Raw genomic sequence first — 21,487 nt, forward strand, 5'->3', positions numbered from 1 at the left:
CTTTTTTACCTTAAAAAAAAAATAAAAATATATATAAAAAAAATGACAAAGAATTAAGGATATTAGAAGAGATCCACGTGCAAGTGCAATGGCAGGATCCTCTTTATCACAGCTTAGATTACGTGTGTTGCCAAACTCCGCAAGCTAACAGATTCCCTGCCTATGTCAACGGAGGGGGTGACCGTTTGCTATCATGTTTTTTTGTTATAACCAAGGCTTTTACTTTTTAATGCTAAGATTTCTTTTTCTTTTTCTTTTTCCTCTTTAGATTTAATTAACAATACTACAAGAGCTTTAAGACTTTGTTTGTTTGGGAAAAAAATAGAAGGAAAAAAATTTAAAAAAATGATTATTTAATTATTTTTTATTATTTAGTTAAAGAGACAAATAAAAAAAAGTTTATTATGATATTATTTTTTTTGAATACATATTTTTTATAATATTATTTCATATTTTTTTATATTATATATTTGCATAAATTAAAAAAAAAAGACATTAATAAAATAGAAGTGATGATAATAGTCGTTCTCTGAAAGTTACATAAAAATTATTTAACAAAAAATTAACTAATGCTTTAAGACGTGTTAAGAATTTTGCTTTTATTATTTAGTAGAACATATGTAAGGTTGGTCATGAAGTTGACCATTTGCCTATCTTCTTATAAGGTTCAATTTCTTACAAATGATAACAATTTTGACTTATAAAAAATAAAAAATCAATTTTAGCCTTATAAATAAATGTTAAAAAATCAATGAACTGAAAGCGTGCATATTCTTAGAATAATTTCGGTGTAATTTCTTTATTCTTTTAAGTCCCGTTGAATACATATAAGAAAAATCAACGAATAAAGGTCCTCGTTCATTTGTTAGTTATTATAAATTAGTGAGTTTATGAGATGGATGGATTATTTTTACCATAAAAATGGGCACTAGCGATATTATATTATATTAAATCAGAAAGTGGTGAGTTTGTTCCGTTTGGCCTTATGTTTGCAACAAAGTCAATAAGTCACTAGATGGATGGTGACTTGGCATTTCTTCCGACTTTTCTAGAAAGAGTAAATTAAAGTCGCAATTTTGTAGTAAGAATTTTAATTTGTCAACATAAAAAAAAAGAAGTCAATAATTAGTTAAAAAATTGTATAGAGTTAATTGATTTTCGTAAAATTTGAAGTCGAATTTAAATTAATCTATAAAATTATAATTGACTTAATTTAATTTTTAAAATTTATAACAATAATTTGTGTTACTTTTTGAGTTGATTTTCGTAAATAAAATAATAATTTTATACGTTAACTAGTTAAAATTTAGATTTTTTATCTAAATTTTATGTGACTAAAATTTATTAAATCTTGTAGTTAGAAGTTTGATTGGTTTTCTAATATTCTTACGAAAACGATAACAATAAATTTAATTTAAAAATTTTGTGGTTTTAGGAGCAACAACAAATTTCTGAAATTCTAATAAGTTTTGATTACATAAAATTTAAGTGTTTAAATTACAATAAATTAATATACTAAATCAATATATTATTAACAGAAATTAGTTAAAAAATTGATGTAAATTGTAATTATAAATTTTAGAATTCAGTTCGAACCCGTAGAAAATTTAAAGATCAAATTAAATTTGATTTTAAATTTTAAAAGTCAAATTAAATATTAGCTAAAATTATATATCTCAAAATTTGAAATTTGCACATTTAAAATCTTTGTTAACTGCTTATTAGTTATTTTTTTTTATTATTTCCTCATATTTATCCTTACGACCTTACCCTAATGACTAAATCACAGCAATAATCCCCTCCTCTCCCTACCTCTTGGTACATTTCTACTTTAATTTCTTTTCTTCATGTATAAGTTATCTCTATTTTGATCAATTCTAAATCGTATTTAAAATAAAACCCATGAAAAGGGTTAGTTGAGTTTAATATTGTAATAATGGTAAATTCTACACATTTTTCTGTAGTGGATAGATAATATTATTTCACACAATACTCCTGTATTTATGAAAGTATACATTAATTTTGTAGATATTTAACTCGTATCACATTAAATTTGACGAATCCTTTTATTCAAATTTATAACTAAAATGTAATATTAAACTCTCTTATAAACAATACATTAAAAATATAAGACATAACGTATTAAAAATAATTAATTTCTATATCTAAATTATTTAACAAACTAAGTCATTAAGTAGCTTTAATCTAATTCATCTCCACTATTTCTAACAAATTTTTGACTTAGCGCGTGAATATATATAACTGCCTTTTTCATACGGATTTTGTTTTTTTGTTTTTTTTTGTTTTATTTTTTTAATATTTTTTTGTATCTTTACATTCTCTACTCTATGTTCTCTTCCTTCTATTTGTTCTTTTTGTTTTTTTTCATTCAAGATTAATGCTCTTTTATGTGATTTGAAGATCGGGATTACAAATTTTGAAATCAGATCTGAACAGGTATTTCATTTTTGAAGACAACAAATGATATAATAAATTCACATTGTGAGTTGAACTAAGATGAATTGGATTATTATTTTGAAACGAATCAAGTGGATGAGATTTGATTCGAACCATATTAATGTAGTTCGTTAGTATTTGATGCTCCTATAGTTAATTAATTTCGTTTTTGTTTGTGAAAATCGGTGTTCATAGTTGAAGGTTTGAATTTAAATGTAATGTAGGATTTTGAATTTTTTTCGTTGAATATGTTTTTGTTCCTAATTTCGGTGCATTATAGATTTAATTTCAGTGTAGAAACTAATAAATTTATGTGTTATTGTTAAGAAATTTCGGTGTATTTTTATTCTAATAAATTTTGCATAATTCAAAACTCTTCATCTTTCTTCTTTTCATCTTTCTCCTTCTCATCGTTTGCTGCTGCTTTTTCTTTTTCATCATCATCATTTTTTCCCTTATTTATCTTTTTTTTCTTGTTTTATCTTCTCAAATTTTTTTCTGTTTTACTCTTTTAACAAGAATAAAAACAAAAAAATAATAATAAAATAATGAAGAAGAAGAAACACATAATGTTGCAAAATTACTAGGAAGAGGATGAACATATATTGATTCAACTAAAAAGAAAGAAAGAAATAAAAAAAGAAAAAAAATGCAACATTAAAGAAGACATTTTTGTACTTTTATAATAAAATTTTGGTGTAAAAACTAAGAAATTTATGTGTTATTATTAAGAAATTTCGGTGTATTTTTATTCTGATAAATTTTGCATAACTCAAAACTCTTCCTCTTCCTCTTCCTCTTCCTCCTTCGCAACTTTTACTGCTTCTTCTTCTTTTTTTTTTTTATCATTATCATCTTTTTTTTTCTTATTCATCTTTTTTTTTGTTTTATCTTCTCAAGTTTCTTATTGTTTTACTCTCTTAATAAGAATAAAAACAAAAAAAAGAAGAAATACATAATTAATACTACAAAATTATTAGAAAGAAGATGAACATACAATTATTCAACTAAAAGAAAGAAAGAAATAAGAAAAAAATACAGCATTAAAGAAGACATTTTTGTGCTTTTAGAGCAAAATTTCGGTGTAAAAACTAAAAAATTTATGTGTTATTGTCAAGAAATTTCGATATATTTTTATTCTGATAAGTTCTACACTCTTCCTCTTCTTCCTCTTCATCTTCTGTTGATTCTTCTTTTTCATCTTTTTTTTTATTTCATTTTCTCATAATTCTTCTTGTTTTACTTTTTTTAAGAGAAATAAAATAAAATAAAAAGAAGAAAAATCAATGTTGCAAAATTGTTAGGAAGAAAACTGGAAAAAAAAGAACACAGCAATAAAAGAACGACGATGAAGAGAAAACACGTGAAGAAAAAGAAAGAACGCGACGAAAAAGAAGGAATAATGCGAAGAAGAAAAAAGAATGCGAAAAAGAAAAATGAACGCAAAGAAAAAAAATATGTTTGTATTAGTAAAATGCACCTGTACATATGCTGCCTGTAATAAAAATAATTTTTGTTGAATTTATGGTAATTTAATTAAATTTAATTAAAAAAAATTTTGAATGTATAACGGGACCGTATTAAAAAACATCATGAGTAATATCGCATAGTCTCAAAGCTAAGGAATTTAATAAAACTTAACCTAGTATAGGATAGTTCTATACCCCGTTGTTTAACAGAAATAATTATACTTGTAATTTTTTAAAAATAGTAGTGAGATAGTTAAGTCAAATATTTTTATTAACTAGCTAATATAATAATAAATAATTAGAAAGTAGCGTATGTAGATATTTTTTATACATTGACAACAATATATAGAAGTTAAATCTAACATTTTCATTAAAAAAAAAACAAACATTTTAGATTTCCAATGAAAAATGGTTTAATTTGCTGATTATTTATTCATCACATGATCCTAAAACTCATTATAATTTCGAAATCACTATTCCTCCTCCTGAATTTGGTTTGAACTTTGATATGCTGATGATATAATGATATAGCTAGTCATGTAAATAACAATGCATGGGTAATTTAGAATAGGTTAGGGTGGTGTTTGTGGAATAATTGTGATGGTGATTTGGGTGGCTGGGGCATTTTTTGTTTGGTTGTGGTCTATATGGATAATTATTGTGGCAATGGAATCAAAGCCACACAAAATGAAATAAAATATGAATGGAATGGAGAAATGTCTATTATTTTTTTTTTAATTTCTTATAATATCTCTTAACTTAATATGTTACGGATTAACCTGTTGTAAATTAGAATTTTATTTAAAATTTAATTATTAGTCAATAAATTATTATATATACAAAATAAAATTTAAATTTTTAATATTTATTTAAATAAATTAATAAACTAATTATTATACCAATCTAACTTAATTAAACTAAAGGTCTATTATTATTTGAAAGGGATGTTGGAATATGCTTAGTTTGTTGTGAAAAAGAAGGAAATTAATTAATGGACTTTGTCAAACTTAAATTCATATAAGTCAAAATAAAGAAAACAAATCGAAGAACACACGTCACTATAGATGCTAATATAGTTATACGATGACGAGATTCTAGAAGTAGCTAGGTTAAAGCAACTTAGAGATTAATTAGATTGTAAGTAAAGAGTAGAAAAATAGTAACCTGATTTGTATATGACTATTCAAATTAAATAAACATTCTCTTTTCTTAATCACACTACTGCTTTATTACATTATAAATAGAGATGCTAACGTATTTATTAATCCAATATTTTATAAATTGATATGGATAAATACTTTATAATAAAATTGAAAAATTATGGATTCAACTCTATCTTCTATATATCTTGGAGGTAATTAATAAAATATTTTTTTATAGATATATGTGATAAAGGGTTATATATATTTTATTTATTTGGAAAAAAAAATCTCTCTCATATGTCTCTATTAGATATAGTTATTTTTATTTGAAATCAGTGGAATTATTTTGGGTCACACAAATAAAAAGGACACTCTACGGAGGAGCTCCATGATTCTAAGCATGCAGCAGCGACAATGAGTGTGATATATAGGGACACNTTAATTATTATCAGATTCGGTTGAACCGATCAATTTACATAATCTATTATATCATATTTTTTTTGTTTTTTTAAACAAAAATCAGGAATATATTTATTTTTTTTATCCAAAAATTTAAACATGATTCGGTTTAGATTATGTAAATCAGTCGAACCAAATTGAGTCTAATAATTAGAGTACAGATAATTGAGTTTATTATTATTGTTATAATAAACTGATTTTATTCTAGTTTATTAAAAAATAAATTATTAACCACTTTAATAAAAATGTCTAATAATATTATGACACACGTAAATATTTAAAAAAAGATATTTTTAATGTCTTTATCGAAGTGGTTTTTTTTTAAATAATATATCACTTTTGAGATAATAAGTGATTAAGTTGATTTCTTTTCTAATTTTACACATATAAAAATAAAAATAATGTGTGGTTATAAGGCCATGCACATGCAAATAATGGAGGGTAGGGGTAGGGATATGGTTATTACAATTGAGGCTGCTTTTTTCAGCAAAAGTCGTTGAAGGTTTTAATCCAATATAACGCAAGTCGTCGCAGAAAAGAAAAAAATAGATTGCATTCACACACATAACTCGAAATATATAAAGTAACATGCATGGAAACACATACATATATATAACACATCCACCATTATTAAACATCTGACCTTGTTTTGACTCATGAACTTTATTTGATTTGGATATGGAGTAAGATATCTTTTTAATATATTTGATAGGTGTTTGATTAGTTTTTTTTGCTTATTTAAAATCCGTGGTCAAAAAATCAAGAAACAGGTACATTAGAAGTTATTAATAAATCGATTAGGAGTTGATCGATTTTAATTTTTTAGTTGTTGATAATAATGTCAGAAATGACTACGAATTAATTTATTTTTGTTTGTCTTGTAACTCTATGTTCTTTAGTTGTTCTACTTTGTTTTGTTAAATTTTTGTTTCAAAAAAAAAAAAATTCATCCTCTAGTTCATACTTTACTTGCTTGCTAACAAACTAGTTTGGATTAGGGATAACACTTGCGTGAGGCCAGGGGCAAATAGGGGCGGGGCTAACCCTAATTTAGAGGGCTAATATTTAAAAAAAAAACCCTAATTTAGAGGGCTAAGATTTTTATAATTTCGAAAAAGAAGTATGAAGGAAATGACAAGCTAGATAGTGAGTCTAATTGGAAATTATATGTAGTGGCGGGTGGGAAGTGCCTTTTACTTCTGTTAAGCAGGACATTTGAAGTTAAATTAAATGTGATTTATTTTTAGTTATAATATAAGGTGTAAGTAAGTCATGTAATAATAATTCTCACAAAGTATTAGAGTGAGCATGCCAATTACAAAATTTCAACTACCTATCAGGTTTGGCTTTAAGATCATCAACATTATATATATATTCAACATGTATAAAGAAGTTTAATTTTCTATATTTATCATAAAATAAAAGGGTGAATGTTAATCATTATACATACTACTATTCAATCAAGTGGAGTATTAGAAGTCAGTAAATTTTGTGATTTATAATTATTAATTAGTCATTATAATATTTTTAATAGTATAAAATTTTATTCAATAATATAAAATTATTTACTTTTTTTTTTTTAAATAAATACTAGTCAAATTTTAATAAAATGCTAACCTCTAAACTTTTTCATTCAATCAAATCTAACATTATGCATATTAGGCACTCAGAAAGGACTCATTAAAATAGAGTTTATGCTTAATTGCTTATTCATTACGAGTTTAATTAGGACATTAATTTTTTAAAAATAATTATCTAAATTAGTCTCTAAAAATTTTAAAAATGAACATTTTAATTTTTAAAAAAAATTAATATGATACACAAAAACATTTTTAAAATTTTACTTCAACAGATAAATCAGTCTCCAATTTATTTTTCAGCAGAATAATTATCTAAAGAGTAAAATCCTTCCCCGGTCCCTAACCATTTACAAAATTGACCTGGCACCCCCTAACCATTGGAAAATAACAACGCGGCTCTCATCGATTTTCTCCGTGTGACCAATAGGTCCCTCTCCGTGAAATGTAACCGATAAATCCTAGGTGTAACGGTAACTATCTGACGTGGATTCAAACGATTTGATGGGACAATTGGGTCCTTGCACAATCATAAAAAACGTTGCCGTTTTGAATCACGATGGAATCAGATTCTAACATACATTCCTCATTCTCTCCCTGAAGTATCACACGCTCTCACTCTTTGCCCTCATACACACAAAGAATTACCGTAAACCCTAAAGACTGTCAAGCTTCCCATCAGATAACGACGAAGAAGAAGAGCCGGCGAGGACGACATAACTGTGCAGTAACGTGGCGTTTGCTGACGGAGGTGGTGACGTGCTACTGACGGAGCTGCACTTCCGTTTTTAGAAGTGAGTTTGTACAACCGTTTGTAAACGACATCAATGTGGTCCTTCATTTGTTTATCTGAATGAAGTATTGTTACCATGGACCACCATAAAGTACGATATACATACTTTGTTTACATTTGTGAAGAACAGTCACTTTCACTAGGGTTGGGTCATCACTTGGAGTAAAGTTTTTTTATCTGTTTTGAGTATATTAATGTCTGTTAACAATAATTTAGTTATGGGTTACTGAGTAAAGTTTATATATTGCAGATGGCTGTTGAGATTATACCAGTATTTCACCATGGGGGTGGTTTAATAGAGACGATAATCTAATGCTCAGTTACCTTGGTGGCAAGGTAGAGAGATTCCCCAAGTTGGACATTGACTTTGTTAATTTTAAGGATTTTGAGGAGATGTTCAAAGGGTTAGGATATACAGAGTACAAGGCTATGTATTGGCTAGACCCCGGTGCCCCTTATCTAGAGGCTGGACTACACATTTTAAAAGATGACAAAGAAATTAACCAAATGTGTGATAACAAGATGACAAATTTATAAACTGATGAGTTGCATGTGTATTTTGAGCATCATGTGAGGCAGCCATATGTGGATGAAGCAGGGGCTGCTCCTGTAGACTTGAATTATTCCTCCACTGATGAGGGCTATGAGAGTGCTGAAGATGAGACTTATAAGCCTCCCCCACCTGGTTGTGAGACACTAAGCAGCAGTAGTAGTGAGGAGTTAAGGCCAAGGAATAAGAGTAAGAAGGACACACCGAAAAAGAAGAAAATGACACCTAAGAAGAAGAGAGCAACACCTAAGAAGAAAACTGTGACACATGTGAAGGAAAAAGTTAATGATGATGATGGCCTATCCCCTAAAACGAAGAAGAAAAAGAATAAGAGATATGTGGGGAGGACAAGAAGGCATATACTGGATAGGGATGGGGTCTTAATGGGCCAAGGCAAGGGCAACAGGCTGGAGATGATGAAAGCCCAAATGTAGTGCCTGGAGTAGGGGACAATGATGAGCCCATTGTGGAAGAGCTAGATTCTGACATTGACAAGCCATATCAGTATGAATCAGAAGTATTCAACTCTCCAATTTCTTCTGATGATGAGGGTAGAAAGCCTAAATTTCATGAATTTGATGATGACACTGGTTATGGTGAGGTGGATTTTGAAATTGGAGAAATGTTTGACACCATGGCACAATTCAAGCAAGCATTGAAGGACATGTTTGTTTTTGAAGGAAAAGAGTTAGAGTATGTAAAAAATGAAAAGCATAGAGTGAGAGCAAAGTGTGCGAAAGAGGGTTGTCCTTGGGTAATCCTAACTTCCTGGAACGGCCAGGAACTGTGTTTTCAAGTCAAAACATATGTTAAGGAGCACACTTGTGAAAGAAATCTGACAAGCAACATGGCAAGTAGATCATGGATTACAAGCAAGCTAGTGAAGAGGTTGCTCACACAGCCGCAGCTATCACCTAAGGAGGCTTTAGAGCACGTGAAAGAGGACTATAATGTCCATATCCACTATAAAATGATACAGAGAGCTTTGAAGGCAGCCAGAGAGGAGGTAATAGGAAATGAAAAGGAGCAATTTGGGAAGGTTAGAGATTACTTGTCTGAGCTTCATAGGAGTAATCCAGGGTCAACAGCTATAGTAGATGTGATCCCCCAGCCTGAATCACTACCTGTGTTTGACAAGCTATACATATCATTGGATGCATGCAAGCGTGGGTTCAAATCAGGATGTCGTCCTTTAATCGGGCTAGATGGTTGTCACCTAAAGGGTTATTTTGGTGGGCATCTCCTTTCAGCCGTTGCTCAAGACGCTAACAACCACTTCTTCGTCATTGCTTACGCTGTGGTTGATGGTGAATGTACTGACACATGGAGGTGGTTCCTAACTCTCCTCCAGGAGGACATAGGCTCTTGCACTGAATATGGATGGAATTTTATTTCAGATCAACAGAAGGTATGTTAGTTATTAATATGTTAATTGATGGTGTGTTGATAATTACATTTGTGCTGGTACTTGATTTTTTGTTGATTATTGAATTGATGCCCATCTGAATTAGTAATCAAATTATTGTGTGCCTATTGTGTGAAAGGGACTGGAGGTTGCTCTTCAAGAAGTGATGCCACGGGCGCACCACAGGAATTACGTCCTCCACATTTGGAAAAACTTTGTTAAGCAATGGAAAGACAAACAATCCAAGAGTTTGGTATGGCAATGTGCAAGGAGTACAACAACTCCAGAATTTCGTGCAAAAATGGACAAGTTGAAATTAATGAACCCGCCTGCTTGGGAGTATCTCTCCAAGTTTCGTGAATCTGCATGGACTAAGAGTCAATTCTCTCACTATCCAAAGGTTGATAATATCACCAACAATATGTGTGAGATTTGGAATGCAAAGATTGTGGAGTATAAGAGCAAGCCGATATTGACAATGTGTGAGGATTTGAGGTGCTATATAATGAGAAAGATGGCTGGACATAAGAAGAGGTTAAGTAACTATCATGGAAAACTGGCTCCTGTGCAGCAGCAACGGTTGGATGAATTCATTAAGCCTAAAAGCTGTAAGTGGACAACGGAGTGGACTGGAGACGATGAACGAGTTATATTTGAGGTTCAAAGACGCCAAAGTAGGCTTGGGGTTAATCTAAGAAAAAAGACATGCACTTGTAATCAATGGCAACTTACTGGTAATTATCTAGTATACTCCACTTTGTTATTTTCATTAAGTACACATCTAACAATGTAATTTGTTGCAGGCATGCCATGTAAACATGCAGTTGCTGCAATCTCAAGGCTACGGACCCTTAACTTGAAGCCTGAAAATTTTGTGCATTAGTGGCTTACTATGGATGCCATGCGTGCCACTTATGGTATTACAATTCAACCTGTCAACAGTGAGGAATTTTGGGAGACATCAGATGCTCTTAGGCCAGTGGCACCTGTCATCAAGAGACCTCCTGGTCGTCCTAGGAAGAGAAGAACTACTGATCCTGTGTCTGAGAGCCAACTAAAAGGGAACAAGGTAAGAAAGGCCTTTGAGGTGACATGTAGCAAGTGCGGGAAAAAAGGTCACTATTACAAGACCTGTAAAGGAGATCCAAGGGATCCCAATTGGCAGCCAAAGAAGAAGGCAAGAAATGCAAAGGTACAATACTTAGGCTAGTATTAGTAGTTATAGGGATTTAAATGTCTATTAATCTTAGTATCGAAGGGATTTAAGTGACAGTAAAATGGTTTAATGAGGGGCTTATGAGTCTTATAAATGGTTAAATAAGGGGTTTATGTGTCCTAAATATCTTACAATTGATCACAGGGTGATAACCAAGCTATTGTTACACCTAAATCTGGTGCTGCTCCCTCTGCGGTCATAGATCCTATCGTAAGTTGATGACTAATTTGTGTTATCCTGTTCATGGTGTGGCATAAATATGATAATCCTTAACTTGTGTACGAATTGTAGGCTAAAGCAAGAAAGCATAAGAAGAAGTTACCAAGAGATGTTACTCTAGTGACTCTTCCACAGGCAGGAGTAAAAATTTCAGTGTCACAATCTGCTCCTACGAATGAGGTAATAGTAGTGATCAATATAACATTGGGGCTAAAATTTTAGTGTACCAAACAGATTCTAATTTTCATTATTATTCGTCAAAAAAGCAGGATCATGACATCAATAGAGAAACTGGTAAAAATGGTGATGGATCACTTGCACCAAACCCAGCTGTACCTAGTCCAACTGCCCCAAGCTCAACCACAACTGCAACCAACCATGTCTTGCTAAATATGATGAATGGTCCACAGATTCCTGCACCCTTCCAGAAGAAACAGCCAATTCGTAAGCCATTGAAATCTCAGGTTTATGGGCCGTTACTTCCACCCACTGTGCCCACAAACCAAGTCCCACTAACCCAACCAAGGATGGCTACAAGATCAACTACATCCATTGACATTTCTCTCGAGACACAAGCAGCAACCAGTGCTGGTATGGCAGCTAGGTTGTTCCAATTCATCCCAACACCAGGACTCAAACAAGGAATCAAGGCACCAAGTTTCGGAGCACCACTAAACTTTAAAGAATTTGGCTCCACTGCACCCCCTTTTAAAGCTCCACGGAAAAAATGAAGACTAGATAGTTATGGCTACTATTTTGGATAGTATTTTGTAACTTATATTTGCCTAACATTGGTCTAGTATTTTGGAATTTCTAGTACTTGAACACTTTAGATTATCTATTTGTATACTTGCCAAGGCATAACTTGTAATGCCATGTAGGTGTAATGCCATGTAGGTGTTCTGCAACTGTTTATTATTTATGGTATTTTGTGTTTCAGTCTAAAGATTTTGATTGCATACTAGATTTGGTTTATTCTTCATTCAATGAGATTGTATGAAAACATACTTCAAATGTTTAAACACTCAGAAATTGTCATAACGTTACTTACAATATAAATCACAACAATATTTCTATCATTGAAATTTAACAATTTAACATCACAGTTATCATCCTTAATTTGCATCTACTTCATAACATCAACATCCAAAATAAGTTACAATTTTTTCACATCCTATTAGACTGAAGTGCAGTAATAAAAATTCCACCAATAACAACAATGACAAATGCCATGATAATACATCTATTCTGTCTAGTGTATCTTTTTCCATGAACTCCATCATATAGCTTAATCTCCATCTCTTTAATTTTGTCCTCCAACTCCTTCAATCTCCCATGAACTTCCATCTTTTGGACTTCTACCACCGTATAGCCAGACTCAGTTATCAGGTCATCCAGCCACTTAAAATATTTGCAATGCGTTGAAGGAGTCTACAATTATGAACAATTATTTTTTAATCAATCTAATTACAGAAAAGATTGTAAGATGGAATAAACCCTAATGTACCTTGAAATAACTGCAACTAAAGAACAACCTATTTGGATTATTTGATGTGGTTGACTCAAAGAGAATCGCATGAGCTCCACAATAACATATTGGATGTGTGAACTTCTTCCTTGCCATGCCAACATTGCCAGTGTTATTGCTTGAAGCTCCCATCGACTTCTCTTTCTATGAATGACAGATTGAATCTGATGAATGTTCTTCCGTGTTCATCACTGAAGGCAAAGTCAGATTTGATAACTAGGGTTCACATTAATATTTGGAATTGCTCTTATTAAGAACTGGAATCAAAACTGCAGCGTTTTTGATGATTGTGTACATGGCTTCTATCCTATTCACAACACTCAGTCTACGTATAACAGCTACCGGTACAGGTAGGATCTTTCGGTTAATTTTTACCTGTAAACCGAGGAGAGGGACCTATTGGTCACACGGAGAAAATCGATGAGGGCCGCATTGTTATTTTCCAATGGTTAGGGGGCGCCAGGTCAATTTTGTAAATGGTTAGGGACTGGGGAGGGGTTTTACTCTTATCTAAATCAGTCCCCAAAAATTTTAAAAATAGATATTTTAATTTTTAAAAAAATTTAGTATATAGATCAATCCCAACGTTTTTCTCAATCAGACACAATAATTTTCTGTCTACTTTTTGATATGACTCACTAAATTCTTCAAATATTTATTAGAAAAAGAATATTAGTAGATATTATAATCAAATTAACTTTTAAAGTCAAGTTAAACCTATTTTATTTCTAATATGATATTTTTTTAAAAAAATGTTATTAAACCATCCTCACTACATACACAATTTTAAATCCAACAAAAAGAAATGTACTAAATCTCATATTCTCTTAACTTAAAAACATATTGTGATTTGTTTAGTTTTATGTTTTGTTGTTTGTACATTTTATTTTGATATGTTGAGTATTAACTAATTCCAAGCCAGATATATCTTTCATTAAGGAATGGTCCAAACATTGATTATATACATGTATATATATTATATAAGATTGTAGCGCATTTAGTGATATTTATTAGTATCAATTACACCACATTAAAAAAATATATTAAAATAAAATTCTTTTTATTATTATTATTATTATTAATTACACAATAATTTTTTGCATGTTTTCAGACAAAAATAATGATAAATTTATTCATTAGATTCTTATATATGTATTTATAATATAAAAATTATTTTTGCATAAAAATATAAAAATTATATATATTTATTGTCACTCAATAATAATAATAATATTATTATTATTCAATAAAATTATTAGAGATTATTCTATAAGAAATTTAAAGTTAAAACTATTTGATATTTTTATATTTAATATAATTTAATTTGGTGTGATAGCTAGAAATTAAGTATAATAATCAAAGTTATTCTTCTATATATTTTTATTTAAATCTCAACTTAGTCACCAAATTATCAATTAACTCAAAAAATTAACTATATTTCTACTTCATAATAAATACCATATTAAAAATCATATATGTTTAGCTTAACGTTAAAAGTTAATTTAATTATAATGTTTACTAATATTCTTTTTCTAATAAATACTTGAAGAATTTAGTGAGTCATGCCGAAAAATAGACGAAAAACTGTTATGTTTGACGGAAAAAAAGTTAAGGATTGATCTGTATATTTTTTTTGGGACTAAAATGGTCACTTTTAAAATTTTTGGGGATTGTTTTGGGTAATTATTCTGCTGAAAAATGAATTGGAGACTGATTTGTTTGTCAAAATAAAACCTTAAGAATGTTTTTGTGTATTAATTTTTTTTGAGACTAAAATATCCGTTTTTAAAATATTTAGAGACTGATTTGGGTAATTACTCTTTTTTAAGTAATATTAAATTTCTAAAAATTATTTTTATTTTAAATCTCTTTTTTTTTAATTTTAAATTTTAATTCTATATCCTAAATCTTTCCAAAAAAGAAAAAGAATTAAAAGAAATAATTTTATAATAAAAAATTAATTAATATTAACTAATTAAAAATTAATTTTTTATATTTATTCGTAACAATACTATGGATATATTTTAAACAATTTGGTAATGTGATTATATTTTTCATTGTGAGCATAATAACTAACTATGAGATAAGAATATTAAAGTAATAACACACATGCATGTAATCTAAGTACCGATTGGTACACCTACTTAATTAATAATTCACCTTTATTTGAAGGGTAAAAAAAAAAAAAAATCAAATGTACTTTCCATTTGTGGTTAACACAAGAGTGGGGAATTGGAGTAGTTGAGGTTGTTTGAGAGAACATAGTATCCAAAACGAATGAAAAACTTAAGCAAAGAGGTAGTTAAGGTTTTATACGCCATATCTTGGATCATGCAATATGCTCCTTCCATCATTACCAACTCATCTAATTTAATTTATAATATATCTTTTTTTTTAAATTTCCATATATATAATAAGGCATAAAAGAATTATTTCATGGCTTAAATTAAACCTCTCTCTCATACACCCTCTACACTTCACCTACCATATAGCTAGTAACAGCCATACACACAAGCCATAAGCTTACAATATATATATAAATAAATAAAGAAAAAACACACATTATTCGTTGATCTTTGTGAAATAAATTAAACAAGGGAGTTTTGGCATAATAAGGGGGGTGGATATGTTCCAAATTTTGCTATCAACTATTGTGTCCAATTTGTATGGATCTTAGTTTTTGTTTCTCCTGCTTCTTGTTTGTTTGTTATTCAATTTCTCTTCTCTTGGTCTTAGTCAAAGGAATCATTAGTAGTATTCTTAAACACTTTGCATTTGGGAGTTCAAAGAAGGACTTCTACTATCATCTCCTTCCATCAGGTCTATATCTCATCATTCACTCTTTTTAATTAGTAGTTATTTATTAGTAAGGATAGAATATTTAATTATGAACAATGCGACATAGTCAGTAAAAATTATTATTTTTTATTAATAATTATATATTTATAAATATTTTACACACAATGGAAAAATAATTGAAAATGATCAATATATCTCTCAAAATAAACAAAAAAAACGAAAGACAAAACATAAATTATGGATTAACTAAGGCCTCTCGAGGACTTACTTAAGAATAAGAAGAATAAGAAGCATATAATTTGCACTTATATTTATCAGAATTTTATACTCGTAAATTAATATGATTTGTACTCATATTTTTTTAGAATTTGTACCGAACAAATAATAACAAAAAATACTAAAAATTACTAGTATTTTTTTATAACTTATATAGAAATTTTAATTTAGTCTTCTAAAATATTTAATTTAATCTCTTTTATATTATAAAATTAATTTTTTACCCCCCTAAAGTTTAGTCTAACTCCGCCCTTTCTGGCCACAAGAGTTTCTCTTTAATTATATGAAAGTTTCAAAAGTGTAAACAAAAGATCTCCTGACATGTCATGCTATATTTGATTTTTTGTCTCCTTCTATGAAAACTATATATATGAGAAAGTGTTGATTGTGTAGGTGACAAGAACATGAACATGATGATGATGCAAAACTTAATTGAGAGACTGAGGCCTCTTGTTGGATTGAACGGTTGGGACTACTGTGTATACTGGAAACTAAGTGAAGATCAAAGGTTAATTAATTATTAAATATATATAAATGTTCATGACATTATTTGGTTGTGTTCTTAATTCTGTGTCCAACTAATTAGGTTTGTTGAGTGGTTGGGATGCTGTTGTGGTGGCACTGATCAAAACAATAATGTTGGGGAAGACATTCACATTTTCCCATGTAGGGATACCATGTTCTCACATCCCAGAACTAACCATTGTTATCTTCTTTCTCAGCTTCCTACTTCCATTTCCATCATAGATTCTGGGTATGTATATATCAACTCTATTTTTCATTATTGAAGGGTGAAAATTTAGGTGCAGTCGACTTCACGTGAAGTTAATAACTGAGAGTCCATTAGATGATTTAACTTATTTGACTAAATTTTTATCTAATGACTCTTAAGCACCTGAGGTTTCACCTTGTTCAATTCAAATATTTATTATTAATAATAATATCTCACTTATTGAACAGGATTCATGCACAGACCCTATTAACAAACCAACCCAATTGGGTCAACTATTCCCCAAATATCTTGCAAGTTAATTAATCTATCTCTTCATCACCATCATCTTAATTAATTAATTAATTAATTATCCTTGTGATCCAAAATGAAATTCACTAATTTTTTTATTAATATATGGTTCAGGAAACAATTGGGACCCAGGTTTTGATTCCAGTGCCAGGTGGACTAGTTGAGCTGTTTGTAACCAAACAAGTAATTAATTAATTAGTATTCTCTTTGATCTCACATTTTCAATCTTAATCTAAGTTTACTAATTTATTGTATCTAATTAATTAAGGTACCTGAAGATCATCAAGTAATTGATTTTGTGACAGCACAATGCATTGTATTGGTAGAGCAAGAAGCAGCAAACAACTCAACAAGTTTCAACATGCAATCAAATGTTGTTGGAGATGATAATAATAATAATCATAATAATAATAATAATGAAAATCAAGTGATGATGAACAACAACAACAACAGCAATAATCAGTTTGTTCTCACAACTGCACCAGAAACTTCACCACATGATGAAATCCCCATCACTCTATGCAGTTCTCCACTCAACTTCATGCAACAGTTCAGAACAATGAATAAGAACAACGATAACAACAATAACAACAATGCATTTTCTGAAGAATATCAAGGTTCAATATTCCTCCATGAAAACCAAAACAACAATAACCAGCCAATGAAAGCAGCAGCAATGGAGGAAGAAGAAGAAGAAGAGCAGCAAGTGGGGACAAAGGAGAATAACAACAACAACAAAAATGAAGGAGGAGTTGTTGGTGTTGGAAGGTCAGATTCAATGTCAGATTGCAGTGATCAGAACGAAGAAGAGGAAGATGGAAAATACAGAAGGAGGAATGGAAAAGGGAACCAGTCAAAGAACCTTGTTGCTGAAAGAAAGAGAAGGAAGAAACTGAATGACAGGCTGTACAATCTTCGTTCATTGGTTCCAAGAATATCCAAGCTTGATAGAGCTTCCATTCTTGGCGATGCAATTGAGTTTGTTAAGGATTTGCAAAAGCAGGTCAAGGATCTTCAAGATGAACTTGAGGACAATAACAACAATTCTGACACTACTGCTGTTGATCATCATGATAGTAGCAACCAGTTTCTTGATCATTTCGGAGCATCCTATGTTGTCCCAAATCACAAGCATATGCAGCAAGATGCAGTGGATGCCACTACTCTTACCATGGACAAGCAGCACTCCCAACAAATGGAGGTACTGTATCCACGTTCGAAACTCAAATACAGTTGTCTTTATATGAAGCCTGTATTAATATATAATAATTGGTGAAAATTCAGTTCATAGTTGAGAGTTGTTAGATAAAAATTTAGTCAAATCTAACAACTCTCAGCTATCAACTTTAGTTATCAATTTTATGCGAAGTTTACTGCACTACACTTGAATTTTCACCATAATAATTATATATTTCTTTTAAGAGTTCGACACAATAAAGTGAAAATTATTTTTGGTGCAGCCTCAAGTGGAAGTGGCAGTGATAGATGGGAAGGAGTACTTTGTGAAGGTATTCTGTGAACACAGAGCAGGTGGATTTGTGAAATTGATGGAGGCACTCAACACCTTAGGCATGGATGTTGTACATGCCACTGTCACTAGCCACAAAGGCCTTGTCTCTAATGTCTTCAAAGTTGAGGTCAGATATCATTTAACTCATCATTCAAAACAAAATTAGTGAAATATAATATGCTTGTTTGGGCATGATTATATCGATAAAAAAAATCTTTTTTTATTGAAATTTTTTTGTTTAGCATATTAGCATGTTTAGTAAATTTTTAATAGTATAAATAAAAGTACTAAAAAAATAAAAAAGTATTTTTTTTGAAAAGTTGTAATTTACATATTTTTTAAAAGATTTTTTTTATAAAAAATATTTTTCATATAATAAATAAACAAAAAGTATTTTTATTTTATTATACCCAAATATAATTGATAAATAAAAAGATTTTTTTGCATGAAATACCCAAACATAAAATTACTTTTACTTTTTTATAAAATCTTTTAAAAAAAGATAACTCGAAAAAAATCTTTTTTTATTAGAAGTTCACCCAAACATACCAATAATCGTTCAATATTTTTTTCTGTCAGTTTAAACGATTCATAAGTTAAAAAAATATTAGTTTAATTCTTGTTATTTTTTTTTCTTAACATAGCTACTGATTTAAAAAATACAGTACTGATTCAATTTGGAAAAGAAACTAAGAAAAATATTGATTATTGTTTGGTTGTTAACAGAAAAAGGATAGTGATATGGTGGAGGCTGAAGATGTGAGAGACTCATTGCTAGAGCTTACAAGGAACCCATCATGTAGGGTTTGGAGTAATAATAATACAAAGAATAATAATCCCACATCGGAGAATTCCAATGGTGTTGCTGTGGGAAGGGATCATCATCATCATCATCATCATCACATGCCCGCATATCATCCCCATCCATTTCATACTTAATTTCATGCCATACTCTCATAAACTTTCTTCTTCTTTTTCTTTTATTATTATTTTTCGTTCACAAATGTATTAGTATTATAATTAATATACTTTAACCATGAACAATAATAATACTAATCAATACATTATAGTTTCACAGCACCATAAGCATGACACACACGAAATAACAAAGTGATTTTAATAATTTGAGCATCAGTTTTAAAAAGCTCGATTTGAATAGCTTCATGGAATAACCAATAAGCAATTATTCAATTCACTTAATTCATCATCTGCTCAAGTTTACACTACCCATGATTAATAAATATAAAAGTAAAAAAAAAAAAGAGAGAAGAAGAACACAATAGATGAGTTTTGATGAATTCAAGAAATTAGATCATTATTTATATTGTAATCCGTTAAGGTTGCCTTCAAATCTGTAACAGAATTTGTAGGATCAGTTGAGATAATATCTCTCTTTTGATCCTAACTTTAAGAAACCGTTTCAATTTTTTTTTTTAATTTTTTAAGTAATATTTTCTCTCTTTTAAATATTAGGATAGGTATCGGTTGTTACATCGCGTATGAAGCTAAGTTTCAAATCTAATATAATCTAAACTGGTAATTTAATTTAATTTAATCCCAAAAAAAATTAATCAAACTTACAATAGTTGAATTGAATTGAATTTTATTTTATCCAAGATTGAATCGAATTTCTTAAATTGATGAAATGATGATAAAATCCAACTCAAATCGAATAATATATTAATTAAATAAATTATTTATCTATCAAACCTTTTTATAATAGTACACTTACTAAAATACTAAATACAATCATAATGTTGAGGAAGAAAGAGTATAGAAAAACATGTACATCAAAACTAGAAAGAAAAAAAAAAACAATGTGCAAAAAATAAAGTCAAACCTACAATATGTGCCTAGGTTTAAATTCTTAATAAAAATCAACGTTGAACAATAACACTAATAATAATAATAATAATAATAATTCAAAACTTATAGAAGAATTATTATTATTAAATGATGGAGTAGGTTCAATACTGTTATGTGGGGTTAATGCATGATCACTGAAATTTGAAGGATGGTGGGTAAGATTGGTTCTTTGTTTAACATCAATTCCAAATCTCATGCCTCCAAGGCAGTGCCCAGCAATGTTGCAAATGAACCAATATTTCTTCACCTTTTTGAGTTCAACTTCATCTTTTCCACTCTCATATTTTGCCAACACTCCATTGCTTGTGTCACATGATCGGAAACTCTCCTCACTTACTTCATACACATTATGTTGCCCTTTAACATACTTGAAAACTAACCACCAAACAAATAAATAAAATTAAGCCTCATTTTTCTAAAATAAAATTGTATTTACTTTCTAATTTTATATCTTTTTTTTTTTCATTAGAACATTCTAAAAATAAAAATTAAAAATTAAAAAAAATAAACTAAGCATACCCTACAGATAAATTCAAGAGTTTCTTGTGTGCTGTTTACAACTATATTACATATACACTAAAAATCAGTCACTCGTATCAAATATATGTTGAAATACAAAATATACATTGAAAATAAGATAAATAGCACATGTATTTATACACAATGACTGATTTTTTGTGAATAAATAATATTTTGATAAATCAGTATACATAAATAAAAGACAATAATATATATATTTATATGTACCTAGAAGATCACCAAGAGTAAAATTGTTTCCCTCTGCCCATGAAGCATAATCTGTCTGGCTATTCCATTCATCTTGGTCACCAACAAAATAAACAGTAGCCATGGAAAAGCTCAATAGAAAACCACAAAGCAAAGTGAGAGTAATTGAAAGCAGCAAGGTACAATTCTTGAGAGATTTTGTGCCTCCCATGTTTGTGATTGAACAAGAAGCTTAAAATGTGGAATTGTTATTGATGTGTAGTTGATGTTATGAATTCTATAAACATTATTGGAAGCTTGTCATCATCATTTTAGTTTATACCATGGACCTCATCAAGTGTTTAAGATTATTATTATTATATAGACGCGTGGGATTCAAACTAACTCAAAGATACAATAAAATTATATATGGTCCCAACACAAGGGACTTAAGATTTTACACCTTGGAAGTTGGAAGGGCAATGCTGGCTGAAA

At 29.7% G+C, this 21,487-nt stretch overlaps 2 protein-coding genes and 1 non-coding gene across 3 annotated transcripts; 1 reads left to right on the top strand and 2 right to left on the bottom strand.

Moving 5' to 3' along the window:
- Window positions 1–16,309: 16,309 nt before the first annotated feature.
- On the top strand, window positions 16,310–19,360 carry LOC107467242 (transcription factor ABORTED MICROSPORES). Its single transcript, XM_016086281.3, has 7 exons — window positions 16,310–16,398; window positions 16,477–16,644; window positions 16,851–16,917; window positions 17,026–17,094; window positions 17,180–18,112; window positions 18,372–18,548; window positions 19,148–19,360. Exons 1-7 carry the CDS (start codon window positions 16,310–16,312, stop codon window positions 19,358–19,360), a joined length of 1,716 nt encoding a protein of 571 aa, XP_015941767.3.
- Window positions 19,361–19,546: 186 nt separating this feature from the next.
- LOC127742005 (small nucleolar RNA SNORD36) lies at window positions 19,547–19,635 on the bottom strand. The gene has a single exon (XR_008003192.1). It is a non-coding gene; the product is annotated as a small nucleolar RNA SNORD36 (small nucleolar RNA).
- A 561-nt stretch (window positions 19,636–20,196) lies between these two features.
- Window positions 20,197–21,279, bottom strand: LOC107467243 (mavicyanin-like). The gene is made up of 2 exons (XM_016086282.3): window positions 21,035–21,279; window positions 20,197–20,662 (listed from the first exon to the last, which is right to left on the bottom strand). The coding sequence occupies exons 1-2, from the start codon at window positions 21,222–21,224 to the stop codon at window positions 20,289–20,291; spliced, it is 564 nt and encodes a 187-aa protein (XP_015941768.2). The 5' UTR covers window positions 21,225–21,279; the 3' UTR covers window positions 20,197–20,288.
- Window positions 21,280–21,487: the final 208 nt, after the last annotated feature.

Source organism: Arachis duranensis, chromosome 9 (assembly GCF_000817695.3).
Source record: "Arachis duranensis cultivar V14167 chromosome 9, aradu.V14167.gnm2.J7QH, whole genome shotgun sequence".
Classification (NCBI taxonomy): Eukaryota; Viridiplantae; Streptophyta; class Magnoliopsida; order Fabales; family Fabaceae; genus Arachis; species Arachis duranensis.

Bases quoted from the DNA above. Each gene is read 5' to 3' on its own strand.
- LOC107467243 (XM_016086282.3), bottom strand. From the start codon at position 21,224: ATGGGAGGCACAAAATCTCTCAAGAATTGTACCTTGCTGCTTTCAATT. The intron at 20,663-21,034 runs GTACATATAAAT...TTTGGTGGTTAG, and splicing joins TACTCTTGGTGATCTTCTAG to TTTTCAAGTATGTTAAAGGG.
- LOC107467242 (XM_016086281.3), top strand. From the start codon at position 16,310: ATGCAAAACTTAATTGAGAGACTGAGGCCTCTTGTTGGATTGAACGGT. The intron at 17,095-17,179 runs GTAATTAATTAA...TAATTAATTAAG, and splicing joins AGCTGTTTGTAACCAAACAA to GTACCTGAAGATCATCAAGT. The intron at 18,549-19,147 runs GTCAGATATCAT...GGTTGTTAACAG, and splicing joins CTAATGTCTTCAAAGTTGAG to AAAAAGGATAGTGATATGGT.